Source organism: Trypanosoma cruzi, genomic scaffold, assembly GCF_000209065.1.
Source record: "Trypanosoma cruzi strain CL Brener 1047053516421 genomic scaffold, whole genome shotgun sequence".
Lineage (NCBI taxonomy): Eukaryota > Euglenozoa > Kinetoplastea > Trypanosomatida > Trypanosomatidae > Trypanosoma > Trypanosoma cruzi.
Genome location: NW_001849403.1, coordinates 97,986 through 111,345, shown reverse-complemented (window position 1 = coordinate 111,345; position 13,360 = coordinate 97,986). Strand labels below are relative to the sequence as shown.

The 13,360-nt window shown below is 51.1% G+C and overlaps 7 protein-coding genes across 7 annotated transcripts, besides 6 other annotated features; all 7 read left to right on the top strand.

Moving 5' to 3' along the window:
- Positions 1–557, top strand: Tc00.1047053507773.60 (phosphoribosylpyrophosphate synthetase, putative; the record flags this gene model as incomplete). Its single annotated transcript, XM_802453.1, has 1 exon — positions 1–557. The coding sequence occupies exon 1, from the start codon at positions 3–5 to the stop codon at positions 555–557; it is 555 nt and encodes a 184-aa protein (XP_807546.1). The 5' UTR covers positions 1–2.
- Positions 1–8,764: a sequence feature (heterozygous, non-Esmeraldo-like haplotype).
- Positions 1,291–3,276, top strand: Tc00.1047053507773.50 (hypothetical protein, conserved; the record flags this gene model as incomplete). Its single annotated transcript, XM_802452.1, has 1 exon — positions 1,291–3,276. The coding sequence occupies one exon, from the start codon at positions 1,291–1,293 to the stop codon at positions 3,274–3,276; it is 1,986 nt and encodes a 661-aa protein (XP_807545.1).
- Positions 3,294–3,342: a sequence feature (GA-rich).
- Positions 3,467–3,498: a microsatellite.
- Positions 3,605–3,631: a microsatellite.
- On the top strand, positions 3,788–5,470 carry Tc00.1047053507773.40 (hypothetical protein, conserved; the record flags this gene model as incomplete). The annotated part of the gene is made up of 1 exon (XM_802451.1): positions 3,788–5,470. One exon carries the CDS (start codon positions 3,788–3,790, stop codon positions 5,468–5,470), a length of 1,683 nt encoding a protein of 560 aa, XP_807544.1.
- Tc00.1047053507773.34 (60S ribosomal protein L37, putative) lies at positions 5,677–5,931 on the top strand (the record flags this gene model as incomplete). The annotated part of the gene is made up of 1 exon (XM_802454.1): positions 5,677–5,931. One exon carries the CDS (start codon positions 5,677–5,679, stop codon positions 5,929–5,931), a length of 255 nt encoding a protein of 84 aa, XP_807547.1.
- On the top strand, positions 6,550–7,752 carry Tc00.1047053507773.30 (RNA editing complex protein MP46, putative; the record flags this gene model as incomplete). The annotated part of the gene is made up of 1 exon (XM_802450.1): positions 6,550–7,752. One exon carries the CDS (start codon positions 6,550–6,552, stop codon positions 7,750–7,752), a length of 1,203 nt encoding a protein of 400 aa, XP_807543.1.
- On the top strand, positions 8,280–8,705 carry Tc00.1047053507773.20 (uncharacterized protein; the record flags this gene model as incomplete). The annotated part of the gene is made up of 1 exon (XM_802449.1): positions 8,280–8,705. One exon carries the CDS (start codon positions 8,280–8,282, stop codon positions 8,703–8,705), a length of 426 nt encoding a protein of 141 aa, XP_807542.1.
- Positions 8,765–13,360: a sequence feature (areas not merged during assembly with more than two copies in the genome that could not be assigned to a particular haplotype).
- Positions 10,034–10,067: a microsatellite.
- Tc00.1047053507773.10 (trans-sialidase, putative) lies at positions 10,179–12,941 on the top strand (the record flags this gene model as incomplete). The annotated part of the gene is made up of 1 exon (XM_802448.1): positions 10,179–12,941. One exon carries the CDS (start codon positions 10,179–10,181, stop codon positions 12,939–12,941), a length of 2,763 nt encoding a protein of 920 aa, XP_807541.1.

Sequence of the window (13,360 nt, the reverse complement as noted above, 5' to 3'; positions counted from 1 at the left end):
ATATGCCGGTTGATAATCTCCTCATGTTTCCTGAATTTGCGACTTACATAATGAGGCAACCATGGTTTGACAAGGAGAGGACCGTTGTGGTGTCACCTGATGCGGGAGGCGTGGAACGTGCTAATGTCTTGGCTGATCGCATTGGTGCCAGCCACATCGTGACGATCCTTAAGCGACGTGTAGAGGCTGGCAAGGTTGACTCCATGCAAACCGTTGGTAATGTCGACGGGTATATTTGCATCATCGTAGACGACATGGTGGACACGGCAGGCACACTCTGTAAGGCGTGTAACCTGCTGAAAGAGATGGGGGCGGTACGCCTGGTGGCTTGCTCCAGCCACGGCATCCTGACGGATCCGGCGTGCGAGCGCATCAACAACTGCGAGGCATTGAGTGAACTTGTTGTGTCGGACTCTATTGCGCAGAACATCAACTCCCAAAAGTGCAGCAAGCTGACGGTCCTCACAATAGCACCGTTGCTTGGGCGGGCGATCGACAATCTGCACCAAGAGGCCTCGCTGTCTTCCCTGTTCTCGAAGTCCGGGGCCTCCAAGTAAGTAAGACGCGCCACTGGACAAAGTAGGCACATTTGGCTTTCGGAAGAAGCCTTCGAAAAAACAGCAACAACAAAAACTAAATGAAAGCACTGAAGGCAGAGGTAGTGTACGCTGAAAAACACCTACATACGCATCTATGTATGCATCACGCGTACAGGGAATGGGAAGAATGGAAGGAAAGGATTTAAAATTTAAAAACTGCCAGTTGTGTTGTGCTGATTAAAACGAAACAGTGATATATAGCTTTCAGGCGAAAAGAAGGAGTGAGGAAAGAAAAAGATCCAACCGAACCAAACAACACGAATGGGAAAGGGGGAAAAAAAAGTGGGCAATGAGTTGAAAAATTAAACGAAAAGAAAAATGGGACGAGGTGCTTACTAACTGTGGTAGTGATGGTGGTGGGATGGGGTAATTCTTCCTTCCGTATTGTAAGAAGATCCGTGGATGCACTGCAGATGATTCTTTGGCCCTGATCCCTCCACTTCCACTCTTTCTTTTTTGTTTCTTTGTGCTTTATCTCATGCTTATCTGCCTTTTTTTTTTTTTCTGCGTCGTGTCTTCTTGGAACGGCTTTTTGTTATGAATTGACGCCTAACTCACGGCACCGATAGCTGCGTGGGGCCGCTTGCGGAGGAAGGCTAAAGAGAAGGTTTAAAGAAGAAGAGGTGTAGTGTTTGAGTGTAGGCGTCTTTTTTTTTTTTTTTTTTTGGATTTGCTTGTTTTATGTTAGAACATGTCCGATGATTTGTCTATTCACAGCTCCTCGGATATATCGGTAAAGCCAGTGTGCCTTTTAGGAGGCTCGCCGCGCGATTCGGACGACGATTCTAGGATGTTAACAGCGGAGAGCTCAGCATTTGTCACTGCTCGGTCGGCGGTGGGTTTGAGCGTCGCACCCAACGATCCGTTTGGTCCTCAAGAAGAGCATCAAGACACATCACGTAACGCACAGGAAGGCGATGCGCAGCAGACGAGGCTCTGGGGCACCATACAAAATAAGGCAGTGAGGGGCCTTCTAAATGCTGCTGTTAGTGCTGGTCATCTCCTGGAGAGGATGTTAGAGCCGCCAGTGGGGAATGGGAATCCCTCGCAGGACGCGTCTTTGCTGCAGGTTGTGCACACCAACGGCTTGACTGAGCCTTTTGACGCCCTTAACCACATTACCCATCTTACTCTTGATGATCTACCTGACGAGGAGGAAGAAGAGGAGGAGTTGGAAACTCCACGTATCGAGATTGATCTTGTTTCTACTTTGCAGGCCTATTGCAAGAATCCGAGCGACTGCTTTGGCCATCTTGTCGCTGCTGCCCTGTCAAGCAGGTCCAAGGAAAATCCCGTGACAGGCGATGAACTGAAGAAGGCACGGCTTAACCCATACCTTGTCCGTATGATTATTGATTCCAGATGTCTTGATCTTGAGGACAAAACTGTGCATTCGGAGATTCAGCGTTGTGTAGACACTGTTATTTCCTCTGAAGCTGGTAGAGTTTCACTGAGCTTCTATGAATACCTTCCGTCACTGCTGAAACTGAATTTTGTACGTCTTAGCCCAGAGCGTTATGCGGTTATGAAGGATAGTGGATTTGAGTTTTTGAAACTCTTGTGCGAGTACCCACATGTTTTACCACCCGGTCGACTCAATTCTATTCGTTTAAATTATGTTCACTCGACCTGTTACTTTGATTTTTTCACTATGATTTTAAGCACGGTTTTGGAGATTTTTTGCATCACCGGCATTATTCTTGCCTTGATAGAATGGGTCACTCTTAATGATGAGAGGTTTGAAGGTGTATTTGGATACTACACAGCCCTTGTGTATGGTATCGGATACGCAGCGCACCTTATTGGCATGATATTTTTGATGCGTGGAAAGGCAAGGAACGCTGTGTATGGCAAGATGATTTGTGCCTTTCCCTCTCCGCACCTTCTCGTGGTGCCGGTGGTACCGCTGTACAACTTGGTTAGTATCTTCACGTATGTGCGGTACCGAAAGGCCAATCGGTGTGGAAAGTATGTTGTCATTCTACACGATATTGTTGCTGCTCAGGTTTTATCTAGTCTTTGTTTTGCCCTTTGCGTAGCGATGCCACAATTTATTTATCAATCGATTGTGGTTGTCGACAATAAGAAACTTCTCCCGACTCCGAAGCAGCACTTCTTTAGGCTCCTGACGGCGTCGGCCATTCTTACATTTTTGGTGTCCATATTGCGTATGCTTCGAGCCCTTGCAATGTATGACTCTATCAATTGCTTTGGTTTTGCCTGTTTTGGATATCAGAGGGAACGAATTATAGAGAAGTATTCGGCGTTTGTGCGTATGATACATGTTTTGTGCCTTTTCCTGTTTGAGTTGAACGTTTCTTTTTTGGTACTGGGGTCGATAAGTGTGGCGGATTGCAAGACAACGTCCATCACGACGATGGCGATGGCGGGAGCCTCCATCGTAATTATGTTAGTTTTATTCTTTCTGCTTCTGCTAAGTCGCGAAAGCGTCTTCCGTTTGATGTGGGCTTTGTTGCCGTTGACTCCGCTGCAGATTTCACTGTTCATTTATCAATATTACACCCTTGATGGTGATTGTAGGTTTCTTATTGTGCGTAATGGGAATATGGCCCTGTTTTGCTTTGTCATGTGGGTTTTGTTCCTGTTTCTGGTGCTTTGGGCGATGCAGCTTGTCGTGGTGTTTCTCTCAGGAAAACTTCGAAGCCTGTCGAGATGAGACTCTTCTTGGCTACTTCTCTCTTTCTCTCTCTCTTTGTCTTTTTTTTTTTTTACTCTCCTCCCTGAGGCCTAGGTTGTGTATGCATATGTGAATATGCATCTATTTGCATGTATACCTCATTTCTTCCTTTTATTCCGTTAATATTTTTGGTTCTCTTTCCCAACTTCATTTGGATCGCCTTTTTTCCAATAATAATAATAATAATAATAATAATAATAAAACAAAACAACAACAACAACAAGAGAGAATACGTTTCCTTTTTTGCGTGTTTGTGTTTCCAATATGAAGAGCGGCGCAGGCCAAAGCTACACGCGTTTGAAAGGCCATATATATATATATATATACATATGTACGTGTGTGTTGGTTTATTCCCTTCGCGCCTTCTCTTATCATAAACGTATGCTCACATCCGTTGCTTTTTAGTGTGTTTTTTTGCCGTTTTTTTTTCTTCTCCCCTCTGCCTTGGGAAGAAAGGGGGAAGGAGGAGGTTGTGAGGGCTCATGATTGGATGAAGCGCGGCTCGAACCTTGTTGCTCTCTCCAGCCTCACTTTTGGCCACCCGACATCCTCCCAACTTGTGCGGCGGAAGAGTTCCTCACCAGCCGAGGAATTGCAGCGCAGAGTGGGGCAGCTTGTCGGCAAGGGTCATGTTGATGAGGTGGCACAAGAAGTTTGTGTTGGTCTGGAGAACTCAGTCTTTTCGATGAAGGCATTTGCGAGTGCCCTGTTCCTCTGTGAGAAAAGACACAAGGAGAGTATCGGCATTGAACTGGTGCGAAAAGTGCAGGCATCACAGATGGTGGAATCATGGACAGATGAAAGCGTTCTTGCCGTTATACTTCGTCTTCAGTGTGCCGTGGGCGACGTCCCTGCTGCGACGCAAATGTTTTCATTCATGGTTTCTAAAAAGCTTCTGCGTCTTCGCAGCGTTTCAGTGTTTTTGGCCTTCTGGTGTGGGCGTGGGGATCGTCGCATGGCGTTTGCCGTTTACGAAGAGGCATTGAGGCAGGGTATTGAATTGCGTGCAGCGGAATACGTTGAACTGGGTCGGCTCTGCGTGGCAGTTGGTGAGCCGGTGTCTACACTGCATTTCATGCTGCGGGAGATGCAGGAGCATGTGCTGACCGTGCCGGAGGCGATGGTGACGGATGTGATTTGTCCGTGGACGCAAGCGGCGGGAATTCGCATGGCAGAGGTGCAATTCCCACACGACGACGCCACCCGAGAGCCCGGCACTTGCTCCTTTTGCGGGTGTGTGCTCAGAGGCCATCGCTTCACCGCAGCACAGAAGGAAAGGCTTCTCAGTGATGTGATGAACGTTGTGATGATGGCACCACGAGGCAACCCCACACGTGTGAAGGTGGCCTTTGAGGCATGGCGACGGTTTATCTCAACCCACGGGCAACGTATCGACGTGCTGATTGACGGGGCTAACTTGGGTTACTACGGCCTGAGCAGCTGGTACGAGGAAGCGAAGCGGGCACTGTTGCTGGCGCGCGGCAAGAGGGCGGAGGGGATCAAGCCGAAAGATGTGAAGTGGACGAAACATGGTCCTGTGGATGTTACCGTGAACTTCCACCTTATCGATCTTGCGGTGCAGGAGGCACAACGTCGTGGTATGCGGCCGTTGATCCTCCTGCACGAAAGACACTGTGAGCCGAAGAACATGACAGAAGAAAAAAAAGTGATCGTCGCCAAGTGGCGACGCGAGGGGATTCTGTACTGCACCCCGAGCGGCCTCAACGATGATCTCTGCTGGCTGTACGCAGCTTTGGAACTTACCACACCGACGGACACCACCGCCGCCGGCAGTCTGGTTGAAAAGACAGTCTGGGTGCTAACCAACGATCTCATGCGAGATCATCACTTCAAGCTGCTTAGCCCTCGTTTCTTCGCTCGCTGGCGGGATCGGCATCGCATCGCGTTCAAGTGCTCTCGGGAGGATGGCCGCACGCTTCTGCATTGGGTGATGCCCGAGTCGTATGCGCAGTGCATACAAGAGTTGAAGCCCCTCACATGGCACATTCCCGTCACACCTCAAGAAGACACCAAATCCTGCGCGGAGGAGGAGGAAAGAGAGAAGGCTATTAGTCAGGAGGCGCAAGAAGAAGAGGGAAATGAGGATAAGGACGCGGATGATGGAGTGGTAGTGCCGCCTAGGCCCGCAAATCGCTGGGTTTGTGTGGGTTAGGAGGGCGTTGCAGCCTTCCTTTCTTTTCAAAACGAAGGAATAAACAAGGGTGCAAAGAGAAGAAAAAAAGACGGAATGGATTTCTTTGCGTTGTGTATAAAAAGCACAGCGTGGTGTGTGTATGTGTATGTTCTTGCATTCTTAGAGGGTTTTTTTTTGTATTCTTGCCGTCCTACTTCTTTCTTTCTAATAGGCCAGACTCGAAGATGACGAAGGGTACCACGTCGATGGGCCAGCGCCATGGGCGCACTCACATCCTCTGCCGCCGCTGCGGCCGCAACGCATACCACGTTCAGTGGGAGCGCTGTGCGGCCTGCGCCTACCCACGCGCGAGCCGTCGCCGTTACAATTGGTCCGTCAAGGCCATCAAACGCCGTCGCACTGGCACAGGCCGCTGCCGCTACCTGAAGGAGGTGAACCGCAGAATTAAGAACCACTTCAAGACTTCTCTCAAGGCGTAATGAGGACAATAAGGGGGGAAGGGGACGGAGGGAGAGAAGGCAGAGCGCACACAAGAGACGGAGTAGGAGAAAAATTGCGACAAAATGTCTCTGTTTTTTTGTCTGTGCAGGTGCGACTCTGTCCGTTTTATTTTTGGGCTGTGCATAACCGAGGTGGATGCCTGGCAGGCGAAATGACGGGCTGCGTTCTCGCTATTTAGTTTTTCTGTCGCATCGTTCTGTCATTGGTGGTCTCGTCGGGCTGCTACTTTTTTTATTATTTATTTTTGTTTGGTTCGCCGACACAAAAAGACGTCTTGTGTACGACCGCGGTTTGGCGTGGGTCGTTCGCGCCCGACGGAACTGCGGCCTTTTGTTTTTTTGCAGAAAAGTCCTTTTTGTTTTTGTTTTTATGTTTGCCCTTTCTTTATCTTTTCTCATTTTTCGCTCCTCGTTCTGCGAAGGATCCCAAAATAGGAGGCAACGAGACCCAGAGAGAGAGGGAGGCAAAGGAGGCGCGAAGAAGGGGAAGAGGACGACATCTTTTGCCTTTGCTTGAGGTTTTTCTTTTAAAAATTTTCTAAGAAAAATTGTTTACGTCGCTCACAGAGGGTGGAGCGTGCTGCACAATCAGTTGCCATGCGACGCGTCTCCGCGCATGGAGTGAGCGTTCACTTCGCTGTGGTGCTTACGACAGCGATGCGAGGAGCCACTTGTCTTCTGTGCGACGTGGAGTATGACTCGTGGGGGAAGCACGTTGCCGGTGCTTCGCATATTGCCCGCAACGCTATTTGCAGAACCTACGTTGCTCCTGAGCGGCACGATGCGATGATGCAGCAGCTGTGGAAACACATCCGCCTGGACTTTGGGTATATTGACGAGGTGACACACAAAAAGGAAGATCGTCGCCGTGGCCGGCTGGCATCTACGATACGTCATCTGCATGAGCAGGGGATATTGCGCCACTCCATCCCAAAGATTTCTGTGGACGGCGACGGGGTTAGGTCGGTTGTTGTCACGAAGGATGCCTTTGTCAACCTCATGATGGTGGGCGAAAGCTACGCTAAGCAAGAGACCGTGGATCGTGTCGCGCGTCTTATGCCACGCCTGGAGGCGGTGGAGCTAAGCAGCGTCGTACAGTACATTCTATCGAAACGACGTCTTGCCCGCCTTTTTGACGAACTTGATATGCGGCGGACGCTTTTAAACGACTCTGCGACGGGTGATGCCGTGGAGGGGCCGAGTGAGAATCGAAAAAATGGGGAGAGTGACATCGCACGGGAATGTGACGATGCCGCGGAGGAGACGCTGCGTCTCCGCCAAGAGGAAAAAACTGTTATTATTTTCAGCTGCCTTGGCGAATTGCAGATGTACTCACGGCAGGATCGATCACACAGCGTGGCCACACGGGCGGCGGCAGAGCAGCTCGTGTTGAATGTGCTCGGCACACACGTGATGGAGAACATTATCGCTGAGTTGGTGCACACAGTGCTGCAGACTGTAGTGGAGGAGGGGACGCCTGTGTGGCGAGCGTACTGCGACGATTTGACAAACAAAATGTTTGAGGGCACCAGGGCGACGCCGCCATCGCTTGATTTGTCACCAGCACCAGCGACAGGTGCGGCAAACTTTGGTGAAATTCGCTCGACTGATCTTCTTTCCTTATACACGCTTCAGGTGGGAGAAAATGCTGCGTCGGTTCTGCCGACTGCGGGACGACGTTCTTGGAGTGATGTGACGCGTGCCTTGGCTCTGGAACTCACTGTGCCCAACCCAGTCAACAAGAGTGCTTTGTTTGCCGCAGCGGCACCACGGCTGTCGTCGAAGAAGAAACCGGCCTAGGGGAGAGACTGAATGATTTCAATTTGTGTACCTGTCTAAGCGTAATCATCTCACCATTCTCCCTTTGACAAGCAAATACAGCAGAAATTTCACCGTGGAATAATGGGCTCATGCTGGCAGATTCGGCAGACAAGGACACCTCCCGCCATGCAGGGTGCGCGAATAAAAAGTACAGGCAACGTAACTGACATTTTTCGCGTGATGAATCCGAAAGACGACATGACGATGACGGCAGTTGGTACGTCAAGGGGGAAGACGGGCAGAAGGTGGCGTGGCGTGTTATGGGAGTCAACTGAGATGTGGGCCTCACTTGAGTAGACTGCCCAATACCCCCGAGGCTATCTTTTCTGGCTTTGATTTTTCTTTTGTTTTCAAGTTGTGTGCCGCGCCTTTTCTTTTTTTTTCTTTTTTGATACCATGGACATCAAAAGCGCCGGGGGCAAACGAACACCCTATCGATGCCCCGTGGCACCCACATGAGGAGGAATTTCGCTATTGCGGTCTTCACCTGACGCTGATGCAGGACGATGATTTTAGCCACACACACCCAGATTATGAATGGCATACTAATGATGGTATCGATGCCCTGTGAGTCTGGTGAAGGAAATGCGGTGCTGCGATGTGGGACAAGGGGACAAAGAGGATGGCGTTTCTGCTTCATTCTCCACTGCCCCGGTGGGGGTTCCCTGTCGCTGTTGCTGTTCCTTGTTGCCGCACTGTTACTCCGCTTTGCCGTGGCCAACAGCAATTTATTCCCTCCATTGGCGATGGGAAGAGATGGAATTGGCCACGCCGGAAGCTTTCACGGATGGCGGCTTTCTTTCTGGTGTGTCGTGCGGAATTCATTTCTAGATTGGGGCTTTTGCTTGGGAACATTGACTGCTGTGCTGAAGTGCACAATGCACGTGCAGGGCGTGGGTTGGATCAATGTTGTTTGCACCCGTTATTTGTGAAATATGAGGAGGGACGGCACCTGTAGTCGCGGAGTTTTCTTTGCTGGGGATTCCTTTTCGTATATTCCTGCAGCAATCAACATGACTGGGGGTCCCAAGGGCGTTGGAGAGGCCCAAAAAACCATAGTTTTTTCACTTTTTTTAAAAATTTTGGTGATGGTTGACAGGCATCATGGCTGGGGGACTCGGTGCATGAGACTCCTTCTGACCCTACCCTGCTGGCGCAAACCCGGCGTGGACAGTCCGTTAATCATGAATAAGCACATTGCAAGTAACGGAGAGAGCAAAACGACCGGGTCAACACGGATTTCTCGGCGCGGCCACCGGCATTTGTGCTTGAGGGGGATGGGGGGGGTGGCGAGGCGCATGCTTTCCCGTGTTGCCAATGACCTCCTGAATTGAGAGAGGCATGATGAGCCCAGGAGAAGTGTCTGTTGCCATGAGCATAAGCGAGTGACATCAACAGGAACGGAGTGACTGTTGATCACATGACTGTCTGATTTGTCGCTACGAACACGAAGTATGAGAAACGGGCTTGCCAAATGACACAACAGATGGGGAACCTGACGGACGCTAAAAGTCTGACAGGAAGAGCATCCAGGCAACATATAGAAAAAGTAAAAAAGGAGCGATTTTCTGACAAGTTCGCTGGTGTTGTATGTGTAGTTGTTGTTTTTGTTCGCATGACTCTTGTGTTCCACTTGCTTTGCGTGGGCAACGGAAGCAGAAGGCACGGACTGATGGTGCGAGTTCTTCTTTGTCTCCTGTCGGTGTCTGGAACAGTGAATGCAACGGCGGATCCATCCACTCACTTTTCAGTAGCCGCGGCTGTTGTCTCTGCCACGCCTGCGGCTGTTGCTATTGCACAGCCTGACTTTCCTTTGCGGGATGGTGAGGCTTCGTTGTCGTACGGCAGCACAAAAAGTGGGCAAGACTCCGCCAGAAGCACTTGGAACCTCAGGTGGTCATATTTACGAATATCAGAGACGCGTGTGCATCTTCATGTTTATATCTCGCATTGTCGCCTTCTGTACACGGCCGTGGAGAATGAAGTTGTTGTTGTTTTCTTTTTTTGCAGCACTTGGGATTCCGTTCGCTCCTACTTTCTGTTGGTTGGTGCCGTTTTCCGGAGAGCGTCTTGCCCCGTGCGTGAAATTAAGCGTTTCTGCTTCTGTGTGCGGTCTCACAGTGCTTGAGTCGTCTTGGAAGGTGAGAATAATGACTGCAGTGGTTACGAAGACACTGATGTGTTGTACTGTGGATGCGTGACGCCAACCACTCTTCTCCCACGTCCTGTTTGGGCGCTTGTTTTTTAATTTAATTCCTCGCACACACACACACACACACACACACACATACACAAAGATACAAGCTAGGAAGGAAGTTACTACAAGCGTGAATCGCTACTGTGAAATTCGAAGGCTTTGAAAGGACCAAAAACAGCACACACACACCGCCCACACACATATTTACATGCTCTCACGTGTTGCTGCTGTCAAGGCACCCCGCACACACAACCGTCGCCGCGTGACCGGATCCAGCGGAAGGAGGAGGGAAGGAGGAGAGAGTGAGCCGCAGAGGCCCAACATGTCCCGGCGTGTGTTTGATTCCGCGGTGCCGCTACTCCTCCTCGTCGTGATGATGTGCGGCGCCGCGGGGTCTGTGCAGGCCCAAAGCTTTGGAACGGGAGTGGGAAATCCCTATGGAGGACAAGGTTCGGGGCTGTTGCCAAGGGGGCATCAGGCCGCAAACCCACCGGTCCCTGGCCACATTTTCCGCAATCCCCATCTTGTGAATGTGGACGGGATGCTGCTGGCCATTGCTGGAGCTCAGTTCAATAGAACTGTGGGGAGCGGAAGTGCGTCCATGCAGTTGACGGCGCAGCTCAGCTTGAATCGTGGGGTGAATTGGAGTTCGTACCCGAGACCCGAAGATCTTGACGCTTTTTCTGTACACCCTCACCGGATGTCGCTTCCGTCGTCTTTTGGACCCTTCGGATCGCTTTTTGCATTTGTGGAGGGCTACGACTTACGGAAGGGAGTCAGACCTCATTATGCCAATTGGTGGGGAGGAAGTGGTGTGGAGTCTGTTATACATTTTATGGAGACGGGGCCTGGACAAAGCGGAGGTTTGTCGATGAATTCCGTCTCTATGAGCTTTCGCCTTCCTTATCCCTATCAACCCGGTGACATGATTGGCTTCCTCAACGATGCCAGTACTCCCATCACGAAAATGACGGATAACACGCTCGTGTTTCCCGTGCAGTTTCTGGAATTTGGAGGGAAAACCGCGTCCACAATCATTTACTGGAATTTCACTCAACAGCGCTGGACCTTTGCGAAAAGCGCGACACATGCGGGCTGCACCAACCCCAGTATCCTTGAATGGGAGGCTGGTAAAATCATCATGATCACCTCATGTGAGTACGGCCGCAGAAGGGTGTACGAGTCGACTGACAAGGGGAACACGTGGAAGGAGGCTCTGGGGACGCTCTCGCGCGTGTGGAGCAACTCATTGGCAGGTCTTGGGCTCCACATTCAGAGTGGATTCATCACTGCAACCATTGGCGGAAAGAAGGTGATCCTCCTCACCCAGCTGGAATATTCCGGGGACAACCGAAAGAGCGAGATTCACCTGTGGCTAACGGACACGAACCGCATTTACCACGTTGGCCTGCTACCCACTGGGTATGGCGCGACCTCCAGCTCCCTGTTGTACGCGGATAATAAACTGTATTGTTTGTACGAGGCCGGTGTTGGAAGCGACTCTGGAACCTTCTTCCTGGATCTGACGTCCGAGCTTTACTGGATAAGGCATGCGCTGGATACTTGGGCCGCAAATGACATTGCCTTGAGACAATGCAGCTCAATTGCCGCGAACGCCGCACTGTCAAGATGGGACTGTTCTGTTTCTATCCCCACGGCTGGGCTTGTGGGCCATTTGGCCGATAGGCTCCGTGGGGACAAGTGGGAGGACGAGTACCTTGGGGTGAATGCCGTTGTGAGGGGTGCGAAGAAAAAGGTTCCCAGTGGGTTGACGTTCGAAGGGCAGGGCGCGGGGGCCGAGTGGCCTGTGGACAAGCAGTGGCCGAACATACCGCTCCACTTTGCAAACTATGGGTTCACTCTTGCGGCAACGGTGTCGATCCACGAGGTGCCGAAGGGCATCACTCCCCTGATGGGCCTGGAGAAAATGGGGAAGACAACACTCCTGGGACTGTCGTACGATAATAATATGGAGTGGAGCGTGGTGCACGGGTCGTACCTAAGGTATTTAACCAAATGGGAGCTGGACAAGACGTATCACGTGGTGCTCAAAATGCATGACGGTGTGGGCTCCGTGTACGTTGACGGGACTCTCCTTTGGAATTTGAGGCTGAGAAATTCGTTCAATGAAGAGCTGGACGAGATCTCACACTTTTACTTTGGCGCGTACGATGAGCAGTTGAGCAGCAGAAAAATCCATGCGACGGTGGCGAACGTCTTTCTGTACAACCGCCCGTTGAATGAAACTGAGATTGGTGCCCTCAACGCGAGTAAAGTCACCATTCCACCTCCGGAAAGGAAGCCGGTGCCGGCGGCGGCAGCTACCTCTTCGTCCGTTGAATCTGCCAGCGATACGGTTGCCACAAATACGCAGCCAACTGTGCCATCGCCTGTTGCTGCCGGACCACAGCAGACGGACCAAGCAACTTTGAGCGCGAGCAGTGGTGCGAGCAGTGGTGCGAGCGGTGGCGCTCCATCCACACCAGCGGTGTCGGAATCAGAAGAGCCGAAACCAGCGGTGTCGGAATCAGAAGAGCCGAAATCAGCGGAGTCGGAATCAGAAGAGCCGAAACCAGCGGAGCCCAATGCCGCGACATCCTCAGCAGAGGAGGGAACTGCAGACCAGCCGGCATCTGCCACATCTTCAAGCGCCGCCATTACTGATGTTGGTGCTTCCTCATCTGATGATGCAAAAACGGTGGGGACGGAAGGTGGAGATATGATGCAGGCAGATCAACCAACCCAATTCTCTGTGGGCAACCCCGACGCAACAAATGCAGCAGCACATAACGCTGAAGGCAAGGGACAAGATGGGCTCCATCCACAGGTCAAGGAAGCAGAGGCGGCGACACTCAGCAGCAGCCTTTTAAATTCGTCGCAGTGGGATAACAGCGTTGCTGGTACTATGCGTGAGAGCGGACTGCTGCCGCTGCTTCTTCTGCTGGGACTGTGGGGCCTTGCGGCTGCGTGAGGAGTGTGCGGCCTTGGTGTGGGACAATTGCGCCCTTCCCCACACCGACGCACATCCGGTAATGAATTACTCTCCGCAATTCTTTTTTTTTGTGTTTCCGTTTTTTTTCTCCCCCTTTTTTGCTTGTTGCCTTGGGGCAACCAATATGAACGTTTTTTTTTTTCATTTTTAATGGTTTAATTTGCTTAAATTTTTAATTCTTATTTTTAATCACCATCTTCTATTTTTTGCTTTTTGGGCAATCACTATTGACGCTTTTCTTTTCTACTCTTCCCTCTTTTAATTGTTTCTTCTGCACTCTTCCTGGTGAGGGGTGCCGTGTGTTTCCCCGCCCAACTGCTCCACTCGCACACCCACCGACACGCTCATGACGACGGCCCTGTGCGCCTCGCCTGCTGCACGCATGAGGAGGGGCCGCG